The sequence below is a fragment of the Syngnathus acus genome, chromosome 14, assembly GCF_901709675.1.
Source record: "Syngnathus acus chromosome 14, fSynAcu1.2, whole genome shotgun sequence".
NCBI lineage: Eukaryota > Metazoa > Chordata > Actinopteri > Syngnathiformes > Syngnathidae > Syngnathus > Syngnathus acus.
In genome coordinates, this window is record NC_051099.1 from 9,175,461 (window position 1) to 9,196,297 (window position 20,837).

General features: G+C 48.6%; 4 protein-coding genes and 1 long non-coding RNA gene across 13 annotated transcripts in view; 2 read left to right on the forward strand and 3 right to left on the reverse strand.

Moving 5' to 3' along the window:
* Window positions 1-5,604: 5,604 nt before the first annotated feature.
* Window positions 5,605-5,838, forward strand: LOC119133973. The gene is made up of 2 exons (XR_005100229.1): window positions 5,605-5,729; window positions 5,797-5,838. It is a non-coding gene; the product is annotated as an uncharacterized LOC119133973 (long non-coding RNA).
* Window positions 5,839-6,009: 171 nt separating this feature from the next.
* bckdk (branched chain ketoacid dehydrogenase kinase) lies at window positions 6,010-10,507 on the reverse strand. Of its 3 annotated transcripts, XM_037270275.1 has the most exons (11): window positions 10,036-10,506; window positions 8,880-8,948; window positions 8,686-8,796; window positions 8,213-8,260; window positions 7,748-7,867; window positions 7,571-7,669; window positions 7,346-7,419; window positions 7,102-7,230; window positions 6,948-7,037; window positions 6,722-6,877; window positions 6,010-6,641 (listed from the first exon to the last, which is right to left on the reverse strand). In XM_037270275.1, exons 1-11 carry the CDS (start codon window positions 10,267-10,269, stop codon window positions 6,497-6,499), a joined length of 1,275 nt encoding a protein of 424 aa, XP_037126170.1. In that variant the 5' UTR covers window positions 10,270-10,506; the 3' UTR covers window positions 6,010-6,496. The 3 variants fall into 3 exon arrangements, with proteins under 3 accessions (XP_037126170.1, XP_037126171.1, XP_037126172.1); XM_037270276.1 differs by lacking the exon at window positions 8,880-8,948 and having other exon boundaries at window positions 10,036-10,507; XM_037270277.1 differs by lacking the exons at window positions 7,571-7,669; window positions 7,748-7,867 and having other exon boundaries at window positions 10,036-10,507.
* A 586-nt stretch (window positions 10,508-11,093) lies between these two features.
* On the reverse strand, window positions 11,094-15,759 carry lrwd1 (leucine-rich repeats and WD repeat domain containing 1). Of its 4 annotated transcripts, none has more exons than XM_037270226.1 (17): window positions 15,624-15,724; window positions 15,345-15,431; window positions 14,500-14,734; window positions 14,200-14,319; window positions 13,985-14,131; window positions 13,721-13,792; window positions 13,328-13,591; window positions 13,133-13,247; window positions 12,962-13,056; window positions 12,594-12,804; window positions 12,432-12,504; window positions 12,178-12,312; window positions 12,003-12,106; window positions 11,774-11,932; window positions 11,590-11,699; window positions 11,336-11,514; window positions 11,094-11,281 (listed from the first exon to the last, which is right to left on the reverse strand). In XM_037270226.1, the coding sequence occupies exons 1-16, from the start codon at window positions 15,641-15,643 to the stop codon at window positions 11,368-11,370; spliced, it is 2,094 nt and encodes a 697-aa protein (XP_037126121.1). In that variant the 5' UTR covers window positions 15,644-15,724; the 3' UTR covers window positions 11,094-11,281; window positions 11,336-11,367. The 4 variants fall into 4 exon arrangements, with proteins under 4 accessions (XP_037126121.1, XP_037126122.1, XP_037126123.1 ...); XM_037270228.1 differs by having other exon boundaries at window positions 11,096-11,281; window positions 13,328-13,631; window positions 13,721-13,788; window positions 15,345-15,452; window positions 15,624-15,759; XM_037270230.1 differs by having other exon boundaries at window positions 11,096-11,281; window positions 13,328-13,631; window positions 13,721-13,788; window positions 15,345-15,503; window positions 15,624-15,702.
* Window positions 14,728-20,837, reverse strand: part of LOC119133919 (cell surface glycoprotein MUC18-like) — a 34,575-nt gene continuing 28,465 nt past the window's right edge. Inside the window, exon 24 of the transcript XR_005100214.1 lies at window positions 14,728-15,299. The gene's annotated coding sequence lies outside the window, so the exon portion shown is untranslated. The remainder of the gene's footprint in view (window positions 15,300-20,837) is intronic.
* On the forward strand, window positions 15,762-20,091 carry alkbh4 (alkB homolog 4, lysine demthylase). Of its 4 annotated transcripts, none has more exons than XR_005100222.1 (5): window positions 15,762-16,042; window positions 16,809-16,997; window positions 17,071-17,588; window positions 18,722-18,839; window positions 20,071-20,091. XR_005100222.1 is itself a non-coding variant. In XM_037270312.1 (4 exons), exons 1-3 carry the CDS (start codon window positions 15,947-15,949, stop codon window positions 17,590-17,592), a joined length of 807 nt encoding a protein of 268 aa, XP_037126207.1. In that variant the 5' UTR covers window positions 15,762-15,946; the 3' UTR covers window positions 18,727-18,835. The 4 variants fall into 4 exon arrangements, 1 of the variants encoding a protein (XP_037126207.1); XR_005100224.1 differs by having other exon boundaries at window positions 15,802-15,938; XR_005100223.1 differs by having other exon boundaries at window positions 15,926-15,983.

The window sequence follows — 20,837 nt, forward strand, 5'->3', positions numbered from 1 at the left end:
GGAATGGGCAAACAGAACGATTCAATAGGACTCTCCTCTCTATGCTGAGAACCCTTACCGAAGAGCAAAAATTGGACTGGAAAACACACCTTCCCAAAGTAGTACATGCCTACAACTGTACTGCTAATGAGGCCACTGGTTATTCACCATTCTTCTTACTTTTTGGTAGATTACCAAGGCTTCCGGTAGACCTTCTATTCGGCATTGAGCAGGAAGAAAGCCCAGGCTCCTACCAAGATTATGTTGGAAAATGGAGGAGCAGGATGATTGAGGCTTACAACATCGCCTCCAGGAATGCAGTTAAATCAGCCGATAGAGGTAAAAGACAGTACGACAGGAAAATCTATGGTCCACCACTTCAGGTGGGCAGCCTTGTTCTTGTCAGAAATGTCGTTGAAAAGGGAGGTCCGGGAAAGATCCGCTCATATTGGGAAGACAAGATTTACGTCATCAAACACCAAAAGGGCGAGGACAGTCCAGTTTTCGAGTTGGAGCCAGAAAATGGCACAGGCAGAACAAGGATCTTACACAGGAATTTGTTATTGCCTTGTGACTTCCTTCCACTAACTCCACAGGAAAATAAGATGGTGGAAAAGAAAAAAGAAAAAAATACATTTTGATGAAAATGGGAGAACAAAGGCACAACAGATGCAGCAGGTGGAAAGTGAGGTGGATCCAGATGAGGACTTATTGGATGCTGCCACATGGTCTATCCATGAGCCGCACGGCCTGCGTTTGCTGGACCCCACTGCAGTAGAATTTGTCCCGCAGATCCCGAGAGATGCTTCCGTGCAGGAAGAGCGTTCCAAACAAGCTGAGGAGGAGGAACGGGTCGAGCTAGTCCCTTCTCCATCTGTTAGGGAAGTTGAGTACACTGCAGATGCAGGTGATATATCCGATGAGCCGGATTCCGAAGACGCAAGAGCAGCAGAGCAGAGAAGGTGGTACTCAAAAAGGGAAAGACGGAAGCCACAAATTTTGACTTACAATACGCTGGGTCAACCGACTGTCACAGAGAGGACAGTAGCTACTAAATGTTTAGATGTTAGGGGTTTCTGGCGACCTTGGTGTTGAATGCTTATATTTGTATACATGATTTGTGACGTCATCGTTGGCTGTTTATTTGAACTATACCACCAATGTATTTCGACGTTCATTGACGTAAGGTGGCAAGTACAGCCAACTCTGAAGATGTAGGAACCGGAAAAACATTGTTGTAACATGAACATGGACAAATGCCACATGTGTATGCAGGTCTTGTATGTAATTGGTTATTGAAAATGTTGGGGGGTTGAATGCTTACACTGAATTTTTCAGGAGTATACACAACTGTAATGTATAGTGGTCGGGGTATGTGGGCAAAAAAAATAAAAAATTGCTTCAAACCGGTTTACCGGTCTATTCCGTGCTATTCGGTCTGTAAATTGGTTACCTTGATGTGAGTGTTAGGTCAAGATGACATTTTCTTTTTTAAGTGGGGGAGGGTGTGAGACTCTCAACGGGATCACCAATATTTGAGTGATGTTCCAGTTATTTATTATCTTTCTGTGTGTTCACAATTGTCATGGTTTCTTGTTAACAATTGATTTCTCCGACTGCCCAAAAAGGCACCACCGCGATCAGTTAGGTGGGGGAGGAAAAAAGAGAGATAAAGTGATGTGTGGAGATGTGAGAAAGGCGGTTCTGTATGATAGAGAAGTTGAGGAGGAATAAAAAGACCCTTGGAAACCAAAACTTGCCCCTCGTCGTGACTCGGAGCCGCAACACATACCACAGAGTGGGTATACAAAAGACACACAGATGGCATGAGCGCAACTCAATAGGCTCTCATAAGGCTGCCACACAACGGCGCCACAACGAAAGTTAGAAAGTGCTCAAGATAAAAGCCATCAAAGCAAAACAAAGCTAAAAGACAAAGGAAAAAAAGTAACAGCGGCCAACCAGCACCCCTCAATACAAGAGAACACCCCAAAACACACAAAATAGCCTCCACGGGGTCCATAGACAGGTGTAAGGGCAGTCCAGTTCAACGGCACCCAATGGACCGTGGTCGTGAATCGGTGAAAAACATCACAAAGCAGGCAAACGTGTGAGCAGCGTCCTGGGCACCCAGTCGGGTGCACGTGCAGATGGTCACCACGGGGCTAGCATGGCGAAAGTCGTTGGTTCCGACGAGCACGAGGGAGCGTGCCCACAGGGGTTGCGGCTGCAAGGCCAAGGCGAGGGACCCGGTCATCACTGGCCGGATAAGCAGGAAGCCGTCGTAGAGTTACGCCGGTCTCGACCGATGATCCCGGTCCCAGGAAGAAAAAAAATAAAAGAAAAAATATCCGATCCGAAGAGATACCGAGGTGCGGTAGAAGGCACCAGCATCGCCGAATGGACAAAAAGACAAAGAAAAAGGAGAAAAGAAGGAAATAAAGAGGAAAAGAGAGAACACTGCTGGGAGGCAGCCACTCACGGCGCCATACCAAGAAGAAGAATCTATATATATATATATATATATATATATAATGCATTGTGCAGTACTAACTTAATAACGGAGAAGAAAAACTAAATAAATGATTTGTGCAGTGATAACCTTACAATAATGGATAGTAGATAAAAAAACAAATAAATAAACAAATAATTTCGTTGTCCTTCCTTTGGTCAAACAAGATTGTCTTGAATTCAAACTATTAAACTAAACTAACAAATTATGTATTTATTTATTTATCATTAATTAATCAAATTTGCCACACTACCTGAACAGACCCCCAGGAAGACCGAGAAAGAGTCGATGTCCAGGACTCACCATTCTCAAAATGGGTAGGGGGCCACAAATTCTCACAGGGCCACTGTGAGGATTTGTCCCCCACCCCCTTTAACTTGGTCTGTGAAGAAGGCAACCTGTTCAAATTTGCCACACTACCTGAACAGACCCCCAGGAAGACAGAGAAGAAGTCAGTCGATGTCCAGGACTCACCGTTCTCAAAGTGGGATGGGGGCACAAATTCTCACTGGGCCGCTGTGAGGATTTGTTCCTCTCCTGTAACTTGGGCTGGGAAGGAGGCAACCTGTTCAAATTTGCCACACTACCTGAACAAACCCAGAGGAAGACCGAAAAGAAGCCAGTCGATGTCCAGGACTCACCGTTCTCAAAGTGGGAGGGGAACACACATTCTCACAGGGCCGCTGTTAGGATTTGTCCCCCCCCCCCCTGTAACTTGGGCTGGGAAGGAGGCAACCTGTTCAAATTTGCCACACTACCTGTTACAATTTTTATTCCCCACCACCTGTCACTTTGCTTGGGACAAAAGGAGCGTTCAGAACTGAAATTCTGTCTCAATCATTCATTCAAATCAATTCACTCAAATCATTCTCGTTATGAATGATTTCATCACAAAACGTGCGTGGCTTTTTCTTAAATGAACACTTTTTACATTGCTGTAGTGTCAGCATTTAACACTCTCACAGGGCCGCTGTTAGGATTTGTTCCCCCCCTGTAACTTGGGCTGGGAAGGAGGCAACCTGTTCAAATTTGCCACACTACCTGAACAGACCCCCAGGAAGACAGAGAAAGAGTCAGTCGATGTCCAGGACTCACCGTTCTCAAAATGGGAGGGAGAGTCTTCGACGGAGGTGTAAAGCAAGCATATTTGCACAAAGTTCAATGGGAGACTTGGATCGTGCTTGGTCCACGAAATGCAAAGAAGCACATGCGCAACATGCAGGTGTCTTTTTTTTTTTTCTTCAAACGACTCCCACACGAATTCTTCTGTGTTCCTCATTACTGGGTCAAAGCTGGACTCTGAGGCTTCCAACGAGCACTTCCGTTGCCTGGCAAAGACAGTTAAAACTAATACTCTTCTCGTTCCAGCTTAAACTTGTGCTTGTTAGTGCAAGCGCCAATTTTCAATGCATGACGGCTTACGATCGCTTTGTAAGGGGAAGTGCAGAAAACCGATCAAAACGCCCGGTGAAACCGAACCTGTTGAACCAATGGGGGCTTAGACCGTTTGTCTATTACCGGAAGTTCTGCCCACTCGGGTTCGCGCGTAATAATAATAATACATTTTACTTATAAGGCGCCGAGCTCTGTCAACACATTTAAGAATGCCAACAAGTGGCCTAGTGGTAGTGTCCGCCCTAAGACTGGAAGGTTGTGGGTTCAAACCCCGGCCGGGTCATACCAAAGACTATAAAAATGGGACCCATTGCCTCCCTGCTTGGCACTCAGCATTAAGGGTTGGAATTGGGGGGTTAAATCACCAAATGATTCCCGAGCGCGGCACCCCTGCTGCTCACTGCTAGCCTCTCCCCCAGGGGATGGATCAAAATCACACGGGGATGGGTTAAATGCAAAGGACAAATTTCACCACACCCAGATGTGTGTGTGACGACGATCATTGGGACTTTAAGGTCCAAACAATAAAAATGTTTAATGTGGAGAATAGGTCAGTAAAATAGTAACTAAAATCAGGGATGAGAACGGTAAATGAAATAAACCACTGAAAAGTAGCCGGGGTCTGGGGGCCGCATGCCCCACTGGGGGGGCACTTGCCGCAGGGGGCCAGGGGCTGCTATTGGGGGCCACAGGGCCCACAGGCCCTCGTTGGGGGCCAGGGGGAAAAGCTTCCTGGAAACTCCTGGATTTTGGCAGTATAGCAACCCCAAAACCATTAATTTCATCACTCAATTTCAACAGTTTTGTTAAAAAAAATTCCTGCTTGGTGGGCTACCAAGGTGAATATAATACAGTCAAGCCTCGGTTTTCGACCACAATCCGTTCCAGAAGGCGGTTCGACAAATGAATCGGTCGAATTCCGAATCTATTTTTCCTATTATAAATAATGGAATTTCTTTTAATCCGTTCCAAGACTTTTTGTTTAAGCATTTTTTCATTTGCGCATTTTTGTCCGATCGCGCAACTGCAGCGCGTCGCCGACCGCGCAACTGCACCGCGCTGATTGCATTATTGCGACAGAGCCTTCGCTGAAATTTAGAAAATATTTTTAAACTCCTGATGTACTTTCCAAAATTCAAGTGGACCAAAGTGCGCAGGGAGCTTAATTTAGTCTGATCGCGCAACCGCAGCGCGCTCACTGTCGCATTGCTTTAAGAGCGTCTTTGTGTTACGAGTTGTACGATGACGCTGCTCTCGAGATATGCCCATCTGAAGCAGTTCTTGATACCGTTCGACTTGTCTATTTCCCTGACACGATCCTCGACTTTTTTCTCTAAAACTTTCGCCATACTGGCTAAAACTTTTGCTAATTAGGCAAATGATGTGACAAAAGTAGCGCCAAAATGCTGCCGAAAATAAGGCGGCTGTTGTCGCAATACTGCTGACAGCCGCCCCCCAATATAAAAACAATTTTGTCAACGGATCTACACGATTCACGAAAATGATACTGCCGACGGAAAAAAACACGGAACTGCGCGGAAGATTCTCATCCCTGTAAAATGGTCAGGAATCAGAGCGAAATGCTTCTTTTTCTGTCAGTATTTCACCATAGGGCAAAATGTACACAAAGTTGAACAATCAGACTTAAGAACTAAAGTCAGACCACAACTAAACGGATGCGCCTCCAAATGTTTTTTTTTTCCAGTCAGCTGGTGTTTCATCTTTCAACCAGCAGATGGCACACCTGTCTCCAACATTGTGAGTTGACTTCTCACATGCACTCCGACTACATATTTACACACGAGATCGCCTCAAACCTTAAACAATGTCACTCACCAGCTCAGTCACTTAAAAGTGGCGTTGAGCACATGTTAGCGTAACTATGTTGACGAATGCGACACGTCATTTAGCTGCATAATTAAACTAACAGCTTAATTCAACAAACCGTGAAAGATTGTCCACCTGCATGAGACCTCCTTAAGGCAGATTGACGCCATCTTTTTTCAAAGGCTAAAGGGGTCAGCAAAATACACGTCTATGCGAATGCAAAAAAAGGGGAAAATGTGGATATGTGCTTTTGTTGACATTGTGTGCTGCATGGAAGCAACAATTAGTCAGACACATCCTTGTACGACAAAATTATTCAAACTCCTTTGCTTATAACGAAACAAATGTAAGCTGAAAATACTTCTGCGGTTGTGCAACGCAAACGCAGCAAAAAGCCAAACTATAGTAAAGATAGGGACAATAGCAACAAACAACAAAAATGGGCGCGATGAAAAAGGCAAATGGTTGTGCCACCACCACAAAAAAATCTTGTGGACAAAAAAAGCTTTTTTTTAATGGCAGCTCCATTGATCCTTCATCTTCCTGAAACGTTCTTGTTTGCTGGAGTGTCTATTACTTGTAACTTTTTTTTGCCACCATGGCCATCATGCACAGTTTTTGTCTCAACAAACTAATCCAAAAACAGGCTACAAAAAGCAAGAGTCAAGTCCTCAACTCAAGAGCTAACATAGCTTATAATCCGTCTACGGCCAATTTGAGGAAGGTGGATACCAATAAAGAAGGGAAAATTTTGCAGAAATGGCAAAGGCGCGGTGGGAGGGATCACACTCGAAAGCTTTCGCCCTTGCCGTCGATGTGGCGCAGACGCAAGTAGAGGTCGGTGCCGATGCCCTGCATGGACTGGATGGACAGCGAGCCCCCAAGATATTCAGCGTACGCCCGTGACGTCGGAAGCCCGAAACCGAAACTGAGAAGAAGAAGAAAAAGAAAAAAAAAAGACACACTGTAGAACGCCTCGCCCCCTACTCAATGAAGCAAAAGGGCTACCCGTGCATGGGTCCGGACTGGTTGCCGCTGTTGGTGATGTTGTTGAACAGGTTGTTCATGCGAGGGTCCTGCGCACTCTCCTCAGCCGTGCTGAAGTGATAATCTGTCACCTTGTCAATGATGTTGTGCGGGATGCCGCCACCGCGGTCCGCAATCCTGTGCGCGGGCAGGAGGGACAGATAAGGTTACATCTCGGGTCCCGGCGATGCAGCCCCCGGCCACTTACCTGATGACGAAGTCGGTGTCGTTGTTGGCGATGGTGACCACCACGTCGGGGACGTTGTAGGGCGTGTCCAAGTGGCTCTCCATGGTGGCCCTGATGGCGACGCCGGCCACGTGAGACAGATGGCCTCTGTGCGTCTCGCCGCCCGCGCGCGTACCTCATGGCGTTCTTGAGCAGCTCAGGCAGGATGTAGTCGAGCGGCAGCGGGATGAAGGGGAAGCGCGCCGCCACGTGGCCGTTGATGCGCACTAGGGGAGCGTTGCCGTACTGATGCTCGCACAGACGCCTGAGTGCACGCATCCGTGTGAGGAGCCGCTTGGCCCGCGCCCTCTCAAGTCAACGTACACACGGCGTGGACACGCGCCAAAACAAAGCGCCGGCAATCAAAGGGAGGCGCTCACCTGGCAAAGTCCACCCACTTCTCAATGATCTTCTTGGGGGATAAACGCCTGCAGATGATGCCCACAAAGTCAGGCTGCAATCGCCACAAAGGAAATCGTTAGATCGGCGGGCGCATTTGTTATTTGTGAGGAATCAGCATGTCGATGAAAAGTCAAAGCAGCACATTTGTTTGCGTTCTGGTTCAGAATGCAGCGGGTGGCGATTCCTTGGGCAAACTGACGTACGTTATCTTGGTGCAGGGCCAGATGGTGAGTGGCTAACATTCGTATTCCCAGACGAGAGCACAGCGTGGTGTCCAGGAAAGCGCGGAGAATGGTCTCGTCCTGGGATGAGCGAGAATAAAAGACGGCCGGGTGAAAAGGCAGCAAAAGGTGCGAAGGCGCCGGCCGGCTGAGGCTCACTCGCACGTGCTTGCGGCACTCCCTGAAGCCCTGAGCCAGCATGGTGACCACATCCTTGTGGTCGTCCAGCAACTGCTGCACCAGCTTGCAGAAGCCCGCCTCCGCCTCCTGGTTGGCAATCTGCAACGCCCGCGCACGTTCACGTGCATGCTCCTCATTTTGGGATCATGCTCGCGGCTCCGCGCTTTCTCGTACTCCCGCATCAAGTCGAGAGAGCGGAGAACTAAGAGCCTGAAAATGTCAGACTTTGCGTAACGGCAGAACAAAGCTGCTGCCGGGAACAGAGCTGGAAACACCAGGCGACGACGACGTTCGTGGTGCTCCAATGCGACTGTTCCCTAGTGGCACCAAAGTGGCCTTCGTTTTGACAAAGGGGCACGGTAGGCAGGCAGGTGCCCGCATCCCATGAGGAGCTTGAACTTGAGCTGAACTCGTGGCGTGTTTGCGCTTGTGTGTCTTACTCACAGGGGGGAAGTCGCTGAGCATGTGGTATGCTCGAATGTAGAGCTCGTGCTGCAACGAGAAAGAGAGGGGGGGGTATAAAGGGGCTTCAGCGTTGCCAGCAGGACGCCCCTCGCTGGGCCTCGCAGGACCTTTAACACATTTTCCATGCGACAAAAGTTGGAGCAAGTTCCCTCCTCTTAGACCACGGGACGAATCAGAACCGAGAAACCAAGTTGGGTCGGCGGGAGGCGGGCGAGAAGTGTTCTGCGCAATGCGGGAAGGAAGAATGTGGGGCAAAGTTCACCCCCCTCAAAAGAAAAGCCAAAACAAAAGAGACTGAGGCCGCATGTCGCTTATGAGCGACTCAATGGTGGGAACGCGTGTGGCAAGATTATTATATTATAATATTATAAGAATATAATCTTTTATCTATTATCTGTCTCCTTCCCAACTTTTGTGTCCAAAAAGCAAATAGAGACAGCGCGTCCTCTTACCACTTGCAGGATGGTGGGATTGCAGCCCACGATGAAGGGCAGGCTGCGAAAGCCCTTGATGCGGTGGGCGATGCGCACTGGGAGCTCCTTGTGCAGGTACTTGGCACTGCTCTGGCAAAGCACACAAAACATTTGGTGAGACGAACGGGCTTGTGGACGGATGGGTGTGTGGACGTACGGGGTGCAGCGCCTACCAGGATGTGGTGTCCGTCTGGTGACTTTCCGGCATACAGCAAAGTGGCTAAAGTGAGTCGCACCGAGGCCTGCGCGACATATCCGCCAATCAGCATGGCATCACATCAGCAGTGTTGGCTACGCAAGCCACAATACGATCAATATATTTGATATTTTCGGGAACTCATAACTCGTTGCCGCTTTGTTCTCAGGCTAATGCACCAAAAGTATTACTTTGGTGTCATTTTGATGGTGCTTTTTTGTGCCACCTTGGTACAGAGAAAGTATAATGGCGTGAATTGTGGCACTTCACTTGAACAAAAGTAATGCATTGCTGCCATTTTGCAATAATCCTGAATTATTATCAGAAATCATGCTGAAGTGGAATGTGAATTATTTAACCTAAAAACGAGCTTTTCCTCCACTTCTTGGCATCCCAGGGCCAAGAACTGCCAAGAACGTCAAAGTAAACAGGGAACTTCATTTTGGCGTGCCACAATTTTGTAGCACCTTGGTTCCAAGGAACTACATTGGGGGGAATTAATGAGTTTCATTTACAGTCTAAATTTGAGACCAAGATCACTATTTTGCAACATTGTTGAATGCAGTTGGAGCTCCCTTTAGACCAAGGTAGTACTTTGCCACCATTTTGTTGCAACTTGTGGCCAATGAACGATGCCCTGAGATTGTTGGGTTACATTTTGACCAAAATAGTGCTTTGCTGCGGCCTCTGCGGGAAATTGTAAACCTTTGAAATCGAAAGTAGCGCTGCTGTGTTCTGCGCCTGGAACAAAAATCGCCCACGCTGAAAGCGACCCGTGCGCGTCATCATCCCACGTTGTCAGACTTATTCAACCAAAACTTTACAGTTGACAAAAAACATTGCGTCGTTTAATGTGCAAACCCTAGTATCAGCCCACCATTACACACGGCGTTGATTAGCGTTTGAAATCCCGCATGAACCAAAAGATGACATTACTCGGGGGTCGCACGTGTGCAAATTTCGAGCTGTGGATGAATGTTGGGCGTCATTCGTCGAGCGGTTCTGCGGCCCCTTGCGTTGAAAAACGTCAGAAAGTCATCGGGAACGGCCGTCAGCGCACGCAGCTGACTTCCAGCTAGCCATTAGCGTCGAAGCTACCGTTGCTAGTCTGAAAGTCATCACATCATCCTCACCTTCTCCGCGGAGACGTCGATGGCCGACTGGTTGTAAAACGACGTCACCGTCTTGGAGCGCTCTCGGGCCAGTTCAGAGAAGCCCTGCAGGGAGGACGTGGACCTCAGCCGGCGGCCGACCGCGTTTGACACCGACGGCGACGCTAGTGGTGCTAGCGGTGCCATCGTGGTCGTGGGCGCGAGGAAGAGGTTGCCCAGCCTCGGCCTGGCCCGGCTGGCGGCGCCGCTCAGCATCTTCGCGGCGAGTCCCAGGCGGCGCTGTTCCCGAACGGAGAGGGAGTGAGGGGTCGGCTCGGCCCGGCCCGGCCCGCTAAGAGGCCATTAGAGGTCGCGACGGCCACTGTGCGCAAAGGTTGTGTTGCAGTACCGAGAACGGCACCGCAGTGAGCGAAGTTGGCCTCGAGTCGAATGAGATTGGGAATTTGGGAGGCCGATGAAGAGGGCTTGGGGTGGCGGCTTGAAGGGGGTTGGGGAGGACCAGGAGAGGGAGGGGACAGAATTTACTCGTAAACCGCGGGACCAATCAGAGGCACGTACGGACGTTGGAGGCGGAGCTTACGTCCCACGCACCCTCACGCAAACAAAGAAGAAGGACGAGCTCGCTGGTACTTGCAGTACAGTGCAAATTATTTCAAGAAGATATGAAACACTTGGAGATTAGAATGGACAGTGAGGGGAATTTGAAACAAATAAGATCTTAGAGAAACATCTTCAGCCACAAATGCAAGTAATTCCATCCTTCAATTATATATTTTCATAAATTTGATCAGCCCCCAGAGTACTTTATCAGCCAAATGGCAAACTTAAGGAAAAACGCTGCTGCCTCAGCTGTAAGGTGGAACGGACAATGGAAAGACATTCCACAGAAACGTATTGAGCTCTTTGACTCTAATCCAAAATGAGACAATGATTCCCAGTTTAATCACACAGACAAAATGCCAGGTCATTGCAGTTAACTGAGGCAAAAAGAAGCACAACACTTTTTAAAATGTTTACATGTTATGCTGACTTGGCGCATAGTTTCTGGAAAAGGACAGGGACCAAATGTCAAAACAATGCATCACACAATCATCGGTTCCTCTTTAATGTTGCGCCACGGACAAAATTTACAGTCAACGTCAAAAAGGATCTTGTGGTCAGATTATGAGGAAGGAAGTAGGGGGGAAAATACAATGAGTAAAATGTGTGCTTGCTTGCAGAGGCGGTCTGCATGTTTGCAAACTGCAGTAGCGTAGTGTTATGTGTCATTACTGACCTCTTTCATTTAGGAACTCAAGCCAAAGAACAGCAGCGGTCACTCGCACAAAGTCGTCAAAGGTTGTGTGCCATTGCTCAGGCCGCCCTCTTCCACACCGTCACCACATTCTTGTCGCTGAGGGCCACCAGGTACCAGAGGTCTGGGTCCATGGCCACGCTGTTGATGGAGGGGCCCTCCCCCCAACAGAGACCCTCGCGTACAGGGGCGGGCCACCGAAGCACCTGAACGGGAAGGCGGAGGCTCAACGAAAGCCACTAGGTTATTTCATTCTCCACCCCCGCGCTTCCCGAGCTCACCTCAGTGGGCTCCACGGGCTCCTCGCCGTGGAAATGCTCCTTCTCGACATCAGCCACGTGATACGTCCACAGCTTGCCTTCGTGGTCGCCGCACACGACGTACGATCGACCTAAAGGCAGACGGGCGGTTAAGTCGCCTGGAGCAAAGAACAACAAGCATCCGACTGAGGGCCATGAATCCTACCGGGACAGGTGTTGAGCGCCAGATAAGGAATCTCCGTTTGGGCCCAGCGCAGCTTGGCTAGTACCACAGCACGCACGCGCCCGCTCTCGTCGGGCCGCTGAGATCGCGTCTGGCTCCAGCTCCATAAATAGATGCAGTCGTGCGTGAAGTTCTTGGAGGCTGAGCGCCACCGCAAGGTCAGCGTTAACTCATGTAGAAAATGCAATGCGGCTGACGAGCGTCCTCTCACCTACGACGTCGCCGGCAAGGAAAGCGATGCCATCCACGGTGCGGTAGTTGTGCTCTATGTCTTCCTTCTCATAAATAGGGAAGGTGATCTCCACTCCGTCAGACCTTGGCAAACCAAGCGGACAGCGGTGACGATGGGGCAGGTCACTCAGGGCGGTCAAAGCGATCTCACCGACCTCTTGGCGGGAGCCGGCATGGCGTCGTAGAGATGCAGGCCGTCCTCGCACGCCGCCAGCAGTTGTGCGTCGGGTCCACTGGGCGGCAGGCAGATGTGCAGCGGCGTGGAGACACTCTCCAACGCCAGCAGCTGCCTGGAGGCCGCACGCATGCCAAAGGAGGGCGAGACATGGTGGAGGGCGAGACACGGTAGAGTGCTCAGTTGCCCACCACTTTACTTTGCAATCGGCGTCCGTCTTTGGACAGTACTCACAGCGCTTTAAACTTGTACTCGCTGTCGAGCCCCCCGATGTCCCACAGCACGATCCTGTTGTCGTAACAGCCCGCTACGAGAGTGTTTCGGAAAGTAAAAGAGCCGCCCTCAGAATCGCCTTCTCAAAGAGCAGTCATTCAGTAACGCCAAGGCAACACTTACTGAAGAGGAAGTTGCCCTGCCGGGGGTCGAAGCGGAGGACGGACAAGGCCTTGCGGCTCACCCGTAACTCGCCGTAGGCCACGTTGCAGCGGGGGTGGATCAGCTTGACCAGTCCTCGCTTTCCGCCTGCCGCCAGGATGCTGACGGGCTGTGCCAAGGCTCCACCCCCTCGGGACATCAGCACCGTGGACCAGGCTAGCGAGAAGAACTCCTGCGATGACATCCGTCACGTGTCTTCAAGTATTGTTTATAAAAAAAAAAAGTTTTTTTTAAAAAAGGCACAGCCCACAAGTTGAACACGGGCAAACTGCCACTCCTAGCCTCGGCTCGATTCGTAACCGGGTGAGCAAGTGCGCCGTTAGACCGACCTCCCCGGCCACTCTGTATTTCTTCATCACTGCACCGGTCTCACACTCGATCACGCACAGAGACTCTCCACCGCACGTGGCAACCAAGCGACTTCCTGTGCAAAACGAACATGCACAAGGTTGTCATGGCAACAGGTCACGACATGTCAGACAAGTGAGCCATAGAAGTACCAGAGAAGTCAGGCTGAGGTTGGAAGGCGCAGTCCCAAAGCTGAGTGGAGAAGTCTTGCGGGTTGTCCTCCTTGCTGTGGCATTGCAGGACATGAAGAGGCTGCAGGCACACCGGCTGCGCAACGGGACCGCCACTGAGCCATTCGCCGTAGTCATTGAGGAGGGAGGACAAAAGGCAAGAGAAACCTCGAGTACCTGCATCTTGTTAATGCTCTTCGTGGCCTCATCCCTCGTCTTCTCCTTCACTCCACTCTTGGCGGTTCCCTCACCGGCGGCCTTTCCCCTGGCACGGGCGCGCGAAGGCGTCAATGCAAAGGTAGCTCCCGCGCCGCCTATCGTGCGTTTTTCGAGGTCGTCTTCAGCCAAGGAGGGATCCGATTGCGCCCTCTTGCGAGGAGTCAGTCGCAAATCGTCATCCATCAGCACCGGGGCCCGCTTCCTTTTTGCGGGGATCGGAACCTCCCGAACGAGAAGTGTGCCGACAGCATCAATGACAAGTCTGACCATTTCCATGAAAACGGGCAACAGCCCTTCACTCAAGAGCATGGCTTGACGAATAAGGCAAAGTTCAAATGTACTTCAATTTACATTGGTCTTGTTCGACACGTCCTCCTCGGGTTCCGTGAGGGATCGCAGATGCTCCCTGGCCATGATTTCTACCTGGCGGTCACACAATGAAAGACATGAGGTGGCAGTTCCTGGAGGACTCTGGCACAAGTACTAGTGCACCCTCTGGTGACGAGCTGCGGTATAGCACGACAATCAAGTCATCGTGACAATGCTGAAGAGTATGTTCAAAATGTTCATCTCATTCATCACAGTTCCCCCGAACCAATGACAAAAGAGCTTCACCTTCCATTTTGTGAAGTCGCTGACTGAACTGGGTCCATATTTGACCTGCTTCTGCGCCGCGTTAACAAAGTCCTCCTCCAGAACGGCCGTTTTCTCAGGCGCAAGAGGGTCTGGATGGTTGTAACTCCTCCGCCACAAGGCATTGATCTAAGAGACAGGTTGTCAGCGGACCTCTTGAAGCGGAGGAACGCTCGAGTTGACGCTAGTTTCCGTACCCTGGTTCTCAGGTTCTCGGTGAACACGAAGCGCACGTGGTTGGCGGTACTGGTGATGTCTTTACCGTTGTAACTCCGCAATTTGGGCAGCAGCGTCATTAGCTTGTAATTGTCACTCACCTGCAGAAGTAAACATTACAAACATAGAAAGTGTCATGATAGTGCGTAAAGTATGAAATTATATTCCGACACCATTCCTTTCCCATGTCGATTCAATAGGAATTGTTGGTTATGCGCTCATATGGCAAACTATGACACCTTCATGAGCATTCCATCAAGCGATTCTTTTGTTCCTCTTACGGTAATATAAAGGTTGTCCTCCATCTTGACCTCCTCCAGGCTGCGCAGAGACGCCAAAGAGGTGACGTCCTCCATCTGGTTGTCGCTGAGGTCCAAGAAGCGCAGCTCGGGTAGCTCTAAGCTTTTGGGGAACTCTTGCAATTTGTTCCCAGAAAGATCCCAGCGCTCCAAGGACCAAAGACGGGACAGCAGCTTGACCGGCAAGTCTGGACATGTCAGTCCGAGCTTGGAGAGACTGCAAAGGAGCTCAAAACTTAGGGTGTATTCAGACCTGACTGTTTGGTCCCCTTTAAAAGGACCAGGTTTAGATTCTAACGCTTGTCTGGACCTTTTATGCAGGTGTGAATACACGCAAACAAATCCTGGTGCGGATTAAATAACCGAACCGAGACCCACTTTGTAAAGTGGTCAACTCTGGTGCGGTTTGCTTCAGGTGTGAATACAAACAGCGTAGATCCGTGCCAACAGCACAAATATGCAGAGCAGGAATGCAGCGCGTAGGACTCGTATGTTTTCCTCCATTTCCGGGTATGTGCTTTGTGTGCCGCTCTGGTCATTGCTGTCCAATGGGAGCGCAGATCATCACAAGCGAAATATACTTCGCTTGCAAAATGTACAGTCTGAATAGGAACCGCACCAAAAGAAAAAAATTAAGTCCGCTTTTGGTCCGGACCAAACAAGCAGACTAAAGGACTTTTCCGGTCTGAATACACCCTTAACACTTTTCTCTCTCGCGCGCGTGCGTGTGTAAGGTGTGTGTGTGTGAGTGTGTGTGTGTGTGTGTGTGTGTGTATGTGGTGTGTGTATGTGGGGGGGGGTGTAAAAGTATAAAATAATGTGTCTACTTGAGTGTCTTGATCGCCGTGAGTCTCTTCGTTTTTGGCGAGCCTTTCTCCAGTAGAAGCTTCTCTGTTATTGTCACCATTGTTTCTCTGGAGAAAAGTCATGGAAAGCTTGAGGTCAAATTGAACAATCAACAGTTTGTGAGCGTCATGAACGAGCCGCTAGATAATAGGGAACACATTAAGGCAAGTTCTCCGCGTCAATTTAAGATGAGTCACCTTTTGCATAAATTTGCACTTAGAATCAAAAACTATGCAACGCAAGCCTCAAAATGTACTTACTGGATATGCAAACAGCACATGGACCCCACAGCACAACAAAACTTCCCCGTGGTAAGACGTATTTCCGGTGGGCGCGGCTTAACAGACGTTTTATTTTTTTCAATTGGCCAAAATAACAGAATGGGCTTTTCGTATCTAAATTGCATCACGTAGCTTAAACATGTTACTTCATTTCCTTTATGTAGAGTAGTTATGTAGTGACATTCAGACGCGAGTAGTCGTCGAACGTCGTCTTAAAATAGTTCCCCAACTAGCCGCTAGATGACAGGAGTCGTCTTTGCTTAGAGCGACGCGCCCCTGACGAAGAAGATACAGGTACGACGATGATTCCGGATAGTGTCGCTTTTTGTGCTTGCAAAGGTATCCGTCGCTGTCTTCTGTGTGAGAAGCTTAAAGAAAGTCAATTACCAGAAGAAAAGGTAACTTGTTGTTATAATATATTGTCATTAATTGACGTATTTGGTAGTCGCACACAGGGTTAGTGCGATTGCGAGCCATGGGTACTCTCGCGGATTCACTTCGTGTTATTCCGTAATTATAAAAACATGAAATCACACCGTGACGGCTTCTTTTGTGGATGGTTGTCTGCAATGTTTAAAGTTTAACACATTTCTGAAAAAAGAGATTACTGATCAATTTCTTGAGTAAAATTGAACACCTTTATTTTATAAATGACTGATAACATAACTACAAGGACAAAATTGTCCTGTTTTCTTGCTCTCCTAAGGCAAATAAAAAAAAAGTCAAGTTCGGTATTACAATTATAATCAATGAAATGTTCAGCATGGCTCGGTGGCGCACTGGGTAGCACACTGGGTAGCACGTCCGCCTCACAGTTAGGAGGGTGTGGGTTCGATTCCACCTCCGGCCCTCCCTCTGTGGAGTTTGCATGTTCTCCCCGGGCCGCGTGGGTTTTCTCCGGGCACTCCGGTTTCCCCCCCACATCCCAAAAACATGCTTGGTAGGCCGATTGAGCACTCCAAATTGTCCCTAGGTGCGAGTGCGAATGGTTGTTTGTCTCTGTGTGCCCTGCGATTGGCTGGCAAACGGTTCAGGGTGTCCACTGCCTGATGACAGCTGGGATAGGCTCCAGCATGCCCGCGACCCCCGTGGGGACTAAGCGGTACAGAAAATGGATGGATGGATGAAATGTTCAGCATAATAACTATCTCTATGTAAATGCAGGTTGTTCATCTTTTCCTGTACAACCCAGAGTCAATGCTCGCCGTTTGCAAAGGTGGTGAGCCAGCATCCTTCCTCTTTCCCGGTGTGTTCCTGTGGGAGGACTTCCTATCGGAAGAGGAGGAAAAGGAGCTGATTAGCAGCATGGACAAGGACGTCTGGAATCTGTCTCAATCGGGCCGAAAAAAGCAGGTACGGATGATGGTGTCAAACATGACTGGTCTGAAAATAATGGTGGATAATGTTTGCAATTATGTTATGACAGGACTTTGGCCCAAAAGTGAACTTCAAGAAGAAGAAAGTGCGCTTCGCCAATTTCAGTGGGCTTCCTCCATTGAGTAAAAAACTAGTGCTGCGAATGCAACAGGAAGAAAGTCTGACGGGCTTTCAGCCCGTGGAGCAATGCAATCTGGACTACCAGCCTCAGCGGGGCTCCGCCATCGACCCCCACCTGGACGACTCCTGGCTGTGGGGGGAGCGTCTGGTCACCGTCAATATGCTGTCGGACACAGTGCTGACCATGTCGCTGGAGCGGGGACTCCCGCACCTCGGACTGCCAGGGGAAGTGAATGTAGCTGTGGCTCTACCGCGCAGATCTTTGGTCATGTTGTACGGAGAGGCGCGGCATCGCTGGAAACACGGCATTCTCCGGAAGGACGTTCGAGAACGCAGAGTCTGCAGCACCTACAGGGAACTGTCGGCCGAGTTCCTCCCCGGTGGGCAGTATGGTGAGCTGGGAGCTAAGCTACTCAATGTTGCTGCTAGCTTCAATGGAACTCCTATATAGGGATAGTGGAAACGTAATTTCGATTTCTTTGTGTGTCTTGGCATGTGAAGAGATTGACAAATGTTGGAATAATTTATGTAAAGCGTTGGCCTGCCACACCTGGCGGCCTTGTCTTTACATCTTATGACTTTCCTTTCGTCTAGGTTTTTCCTCTTTGTGTCAGGGATGTCTTTTGAGCCCTGGCAGCCATATGTCCTTTTGTTATGTGTGTGTTTTGTTCCTGTAAGAGGCCTTCACCAACAATGAGCAGAGCTTATTGCATAGGCGAAGTGTTCTTATTTGGTTCAAAGAACTTCGTTCTTTTACTGTAGGTTTGGTTCATAGATTGTTGTTGGTCAGAACTGGTTTTCTTTGTTTGAAGTAGTTGCATGCAAGTTATCCCATTTTTACTCAATGTATTTTTAAGTGTTTAGGACAAGTTACTTATTATCATTGTGTGTTAATTTACTAAGTAGTCTAGCAAAGGTTTAGTTGCATTGTTCCACAGGAAAGCGGTAATTCAAGTTATCTGATCACACTCGAGAACGAGTCGGCCAACAATGGAAGAGCAGCTGGTTGAGAGAAGAGGACAAAGTCTGCGGGGGTCACAGGCAATGTTCCCTCTAATTTTTCATGTATTTGGGCATAGACACAAGCTCCCTGAGCAAATTTAGGACTACAGTGAGCAACATCAGATCGCTTCGGGGGGGCGGGGGGTGCTAGTGGGACGTCCAACGCTGCATGTTCGTTTCGCTTCGGGGGGGGTAATGCGCTGGATAGATTTCTTGTGCGCTGAGAACGTGCGGGCAGTGCGCGATTGCGGGCAGTGCGCGATTAGAGGGAACATTGGTCACAGGCCCAATGAAATGCTAATTCACACCACACTACATTTCTTGACTAATCAGCGTTGCTACAGACAATCTCCCTTCCCTTTAGTGTAGCAACGCCTCTGTAACCAGGGCAACCAAAACAATAAATAGAGGAGCACGTGAAGTGAGAACTCAGAATTGATGGAGATTGTAACCGAGTTCCTCTCTCTATCGTTCTCCTCGCGAGTAAACCTGTTCTGGTTCTTTTCTCCTCTTCCTTCCAGCGTGTGGTTTAATGTCTGATGGTCTTTAGACCTGACAACAATAAAGCAGACTTTGATATAGACCCCGCCCCCCCGATATTCACATGACAAGCCTATGGAGGCAAGTCAACACAGCTCCTCTACACAAATCACAACATTCAAATTTGGAAATGATACAAACTGTGTGCATTTGCAATACCGTTTTTTTCCATGTATAATATGCACCCTAAAAATGGCATGTCAATGCTGGAAAAAAGCCTGTACCCATGTATAATACGCACCCAAATTTTGATTTTTTTTTTTTTAAGTCCCAATGATCGTCACACACGCATCTGGGTGTGGTGAAATTTGTCCTCTGCATTTGACCCATCCCCGTGTGATTTTGATCCATCCCCTGGGGGAGAGGGGAGCAGTGAGCAGCAGCGGCGCCGCGCTCGGGAATCATTTGGTGATCTAACCCCCCAATTCCAACCCTTAATGCTGAGTGCCAAGCAGGGAGGCAATGGGTCCCATTTTTATAGTCTTTGGTATGGTCTTAACTAGGCTGGATGTATTTTTTTTGTTGGCGTTGATTTCTCCGACTGCCCATAAAGGCACCACCGCGATCAGTTAGGTTAAAATGAAAAGAGAGGAAAGTGACGTGCGGACATGCGAAAAAGGCGGCTCTGTATGGGAGAGAAGTTGAAGAGGAATAAAAACACCCTTGGAAACCAAAACTTGCCCCTCGTCGTGACTCGGAGCCGCAACAAATGTTTCGGATTTGTGTAGGGTACATTGTGACAGCAAACGAGCAGGTGATCGAGCAAGCGTCTGATACAAGAGCATTGCGTTCGTATGGAGCGTGTTTGAAGTGAACAGCAGAGATGAAAGGAACAAGGCAAAGTGTTGTGAAATAAAATATTACCTGTAATACGTATTTTGTTATTTGCTGATTGTATGTATTAAACTATCACATTCATTGTCAGTCAAGAAGAGAAGAGGACTATTCGCATCGGATCCATAGTGCGCATGCGCAGTGATACTGCCTCCGTATGACGTCCAGTCCGCGATGGAGATTAAAAAACAAACAATATTTGACAATAACACAGGTTTCTGTTCCTGTCTTTTTGGTAATGTCCCCCTGTCTTTTTGTTCCACGTCTTTGTCGGTCAGTCCTGTTGTTGGTTTTTTTAGAGAGTTATGTTAGTTTACCAAGTCTGTGTTTTGAGTTCCTCCAATGAACCCTGGTTCAAGCTGCACTTGGTCGCCCTCTTCCTTTCCACACTCCATCCGTGACAAGATTTTCTTCAAAAATTGTTGTACCATGATTTTCTTAAAAAGAAAAATATAAAAAATTTTAAAAAAATTGTACCCATGTATAATGCGCACCCCGGATTTTAGGACAATAAATTAGTTAAATTTTGCGCATTATACATGAAAAAAAACGGTAATTGGATCCCATGTTTGCGGAACTAAGCGGAGTTGAGCGCAGTTCCCCATGTTAAATTCACATGATGGTGTTTTAACATGACAGCAGAACACGTTTAAGGAAGCAAATAAAGTTTGGCTCATTTGTCTTTTATCCTCTGGCCTTTATGTCTACGTTCGCTGTATCGTAACCTTTCATCTATCCCGCCGTTTCCTGAACCGCTTTGTAATTTTTTAATAATTTACAACACACCCAATGAAAAACAGGAGGACGCTAACCGTCTTGCGTGTCTTCCTGTGCCACGTGACGACTCTTCATGGGTGATCTTTGCGCGCTGATCTAAACCAGTGGTCCCCAACCACCGGGCCGCGGACCGGTACCGGTCCGTGGGTCACTTGGTACCGGGCCGCCAAGCCGCACAGGGAAAAAAAAAATATATACTATATATATATATATTTTTTTTTTTTCATTGACGATCAATTCATTCATGTTAAGACGCTCGTCCCGGTCACGTGACATGTTTCCCCAGTCGAGCCCGCAAAGCTAGCAAAAATGAGTACGAATTTATTTTGAAAAATATAAAAAATTTGGCGAATCTCTCCCAATTACATCTGTCGGTGCATCTGAAAAATAAGGACTCTTGACACAGGGCGCTCGTCTCGGTCACGTGACATGTCACCACAGTCAAGCCCGCGAGGCAAGCAAAAATGAGCAAGAAACAGAGAAGTTTGGAAAGCTTCTTCGGAAAGGGAAAAACGTCCAATGAGGACACTGAAGAAGAAGAGG

What these genes read in the sequence shown, in the direction of transcription:
- alkbh4 (XM_037270312.1), top strand. Translation starts at nt 15,947, where the DNA reads ATGATTCCGGATAGTGTCGCTTTTTGTGCTTGCAAAGGTATCCGTCGC. An exon ending in GTCAATTACCAGAAGAAAAG is followed by an intron (nt 16,043 to 16,808) that starts GTAACTTGTTGT and finishes ATGTAAATGCAG; the next exon opens with GTTGTTCATCTTTTCCTGTA. An exon ending in AATCGGGCCGAAAAAAGCAG is followed by an intron (nt 16,998 to 17,070) that starts GTACGGATGATG and finishes ATGTTATGACAG; the next exon opens with GACTTTGGCCCAAAAGTGAA.
- bckdk (XM_037270275.1), bottom strand. Translation starts at nt 10,269, where the DNA reads ATGCTGAGCGGCGCCGCCAGCCGGGCCAGGCCGAGGCTGGGCAACCTC. An exon ending in TGCTCAGCGACTTCCCCCCT is followed by an intron (nt 7,868 to 8,212) that starts GTGAGTAAGACA and finishes CGGGCGTTGCAG; the next exon opens with ATTGCCAACCAGGAGGCGGA. An exon ending in TGGCCCTGCACCAAGATAAC is followed by an intron (nt 7,420 to 7,570) that starts GTACGTCAGTTT and finishes TGGCGATTGCAG; the next exon opens with CCTGACTTTGTGGGCATCAT.
- lrwd1 (XM_037270228.1), bottom strand. Translation starts at nt 15,424, where the DNA reads ATGGTGACAATAACAGAGAAGCTTCTACTGGAGAAAGGCTCGCCAAAA. An exon ending in GAGTACAAGTTTAAAGCGCT is followed by an intron (nt 12,313 to 12,431) that starts GTGAGTACTGTC and finishes TGCGGCCTCCAG; the next exon opens with GCAGCTGCTGGCGTTGGAGA. An exon ending in ATGCCGGCTCCCGCCAAGAG is followed by an intron (nt 12,107 to 12,177) that starts GTCGGTGAGATC and finishes TGGTTTGCCAAG; the next exon opens with GTCTGACGGAGTGGAGATCA.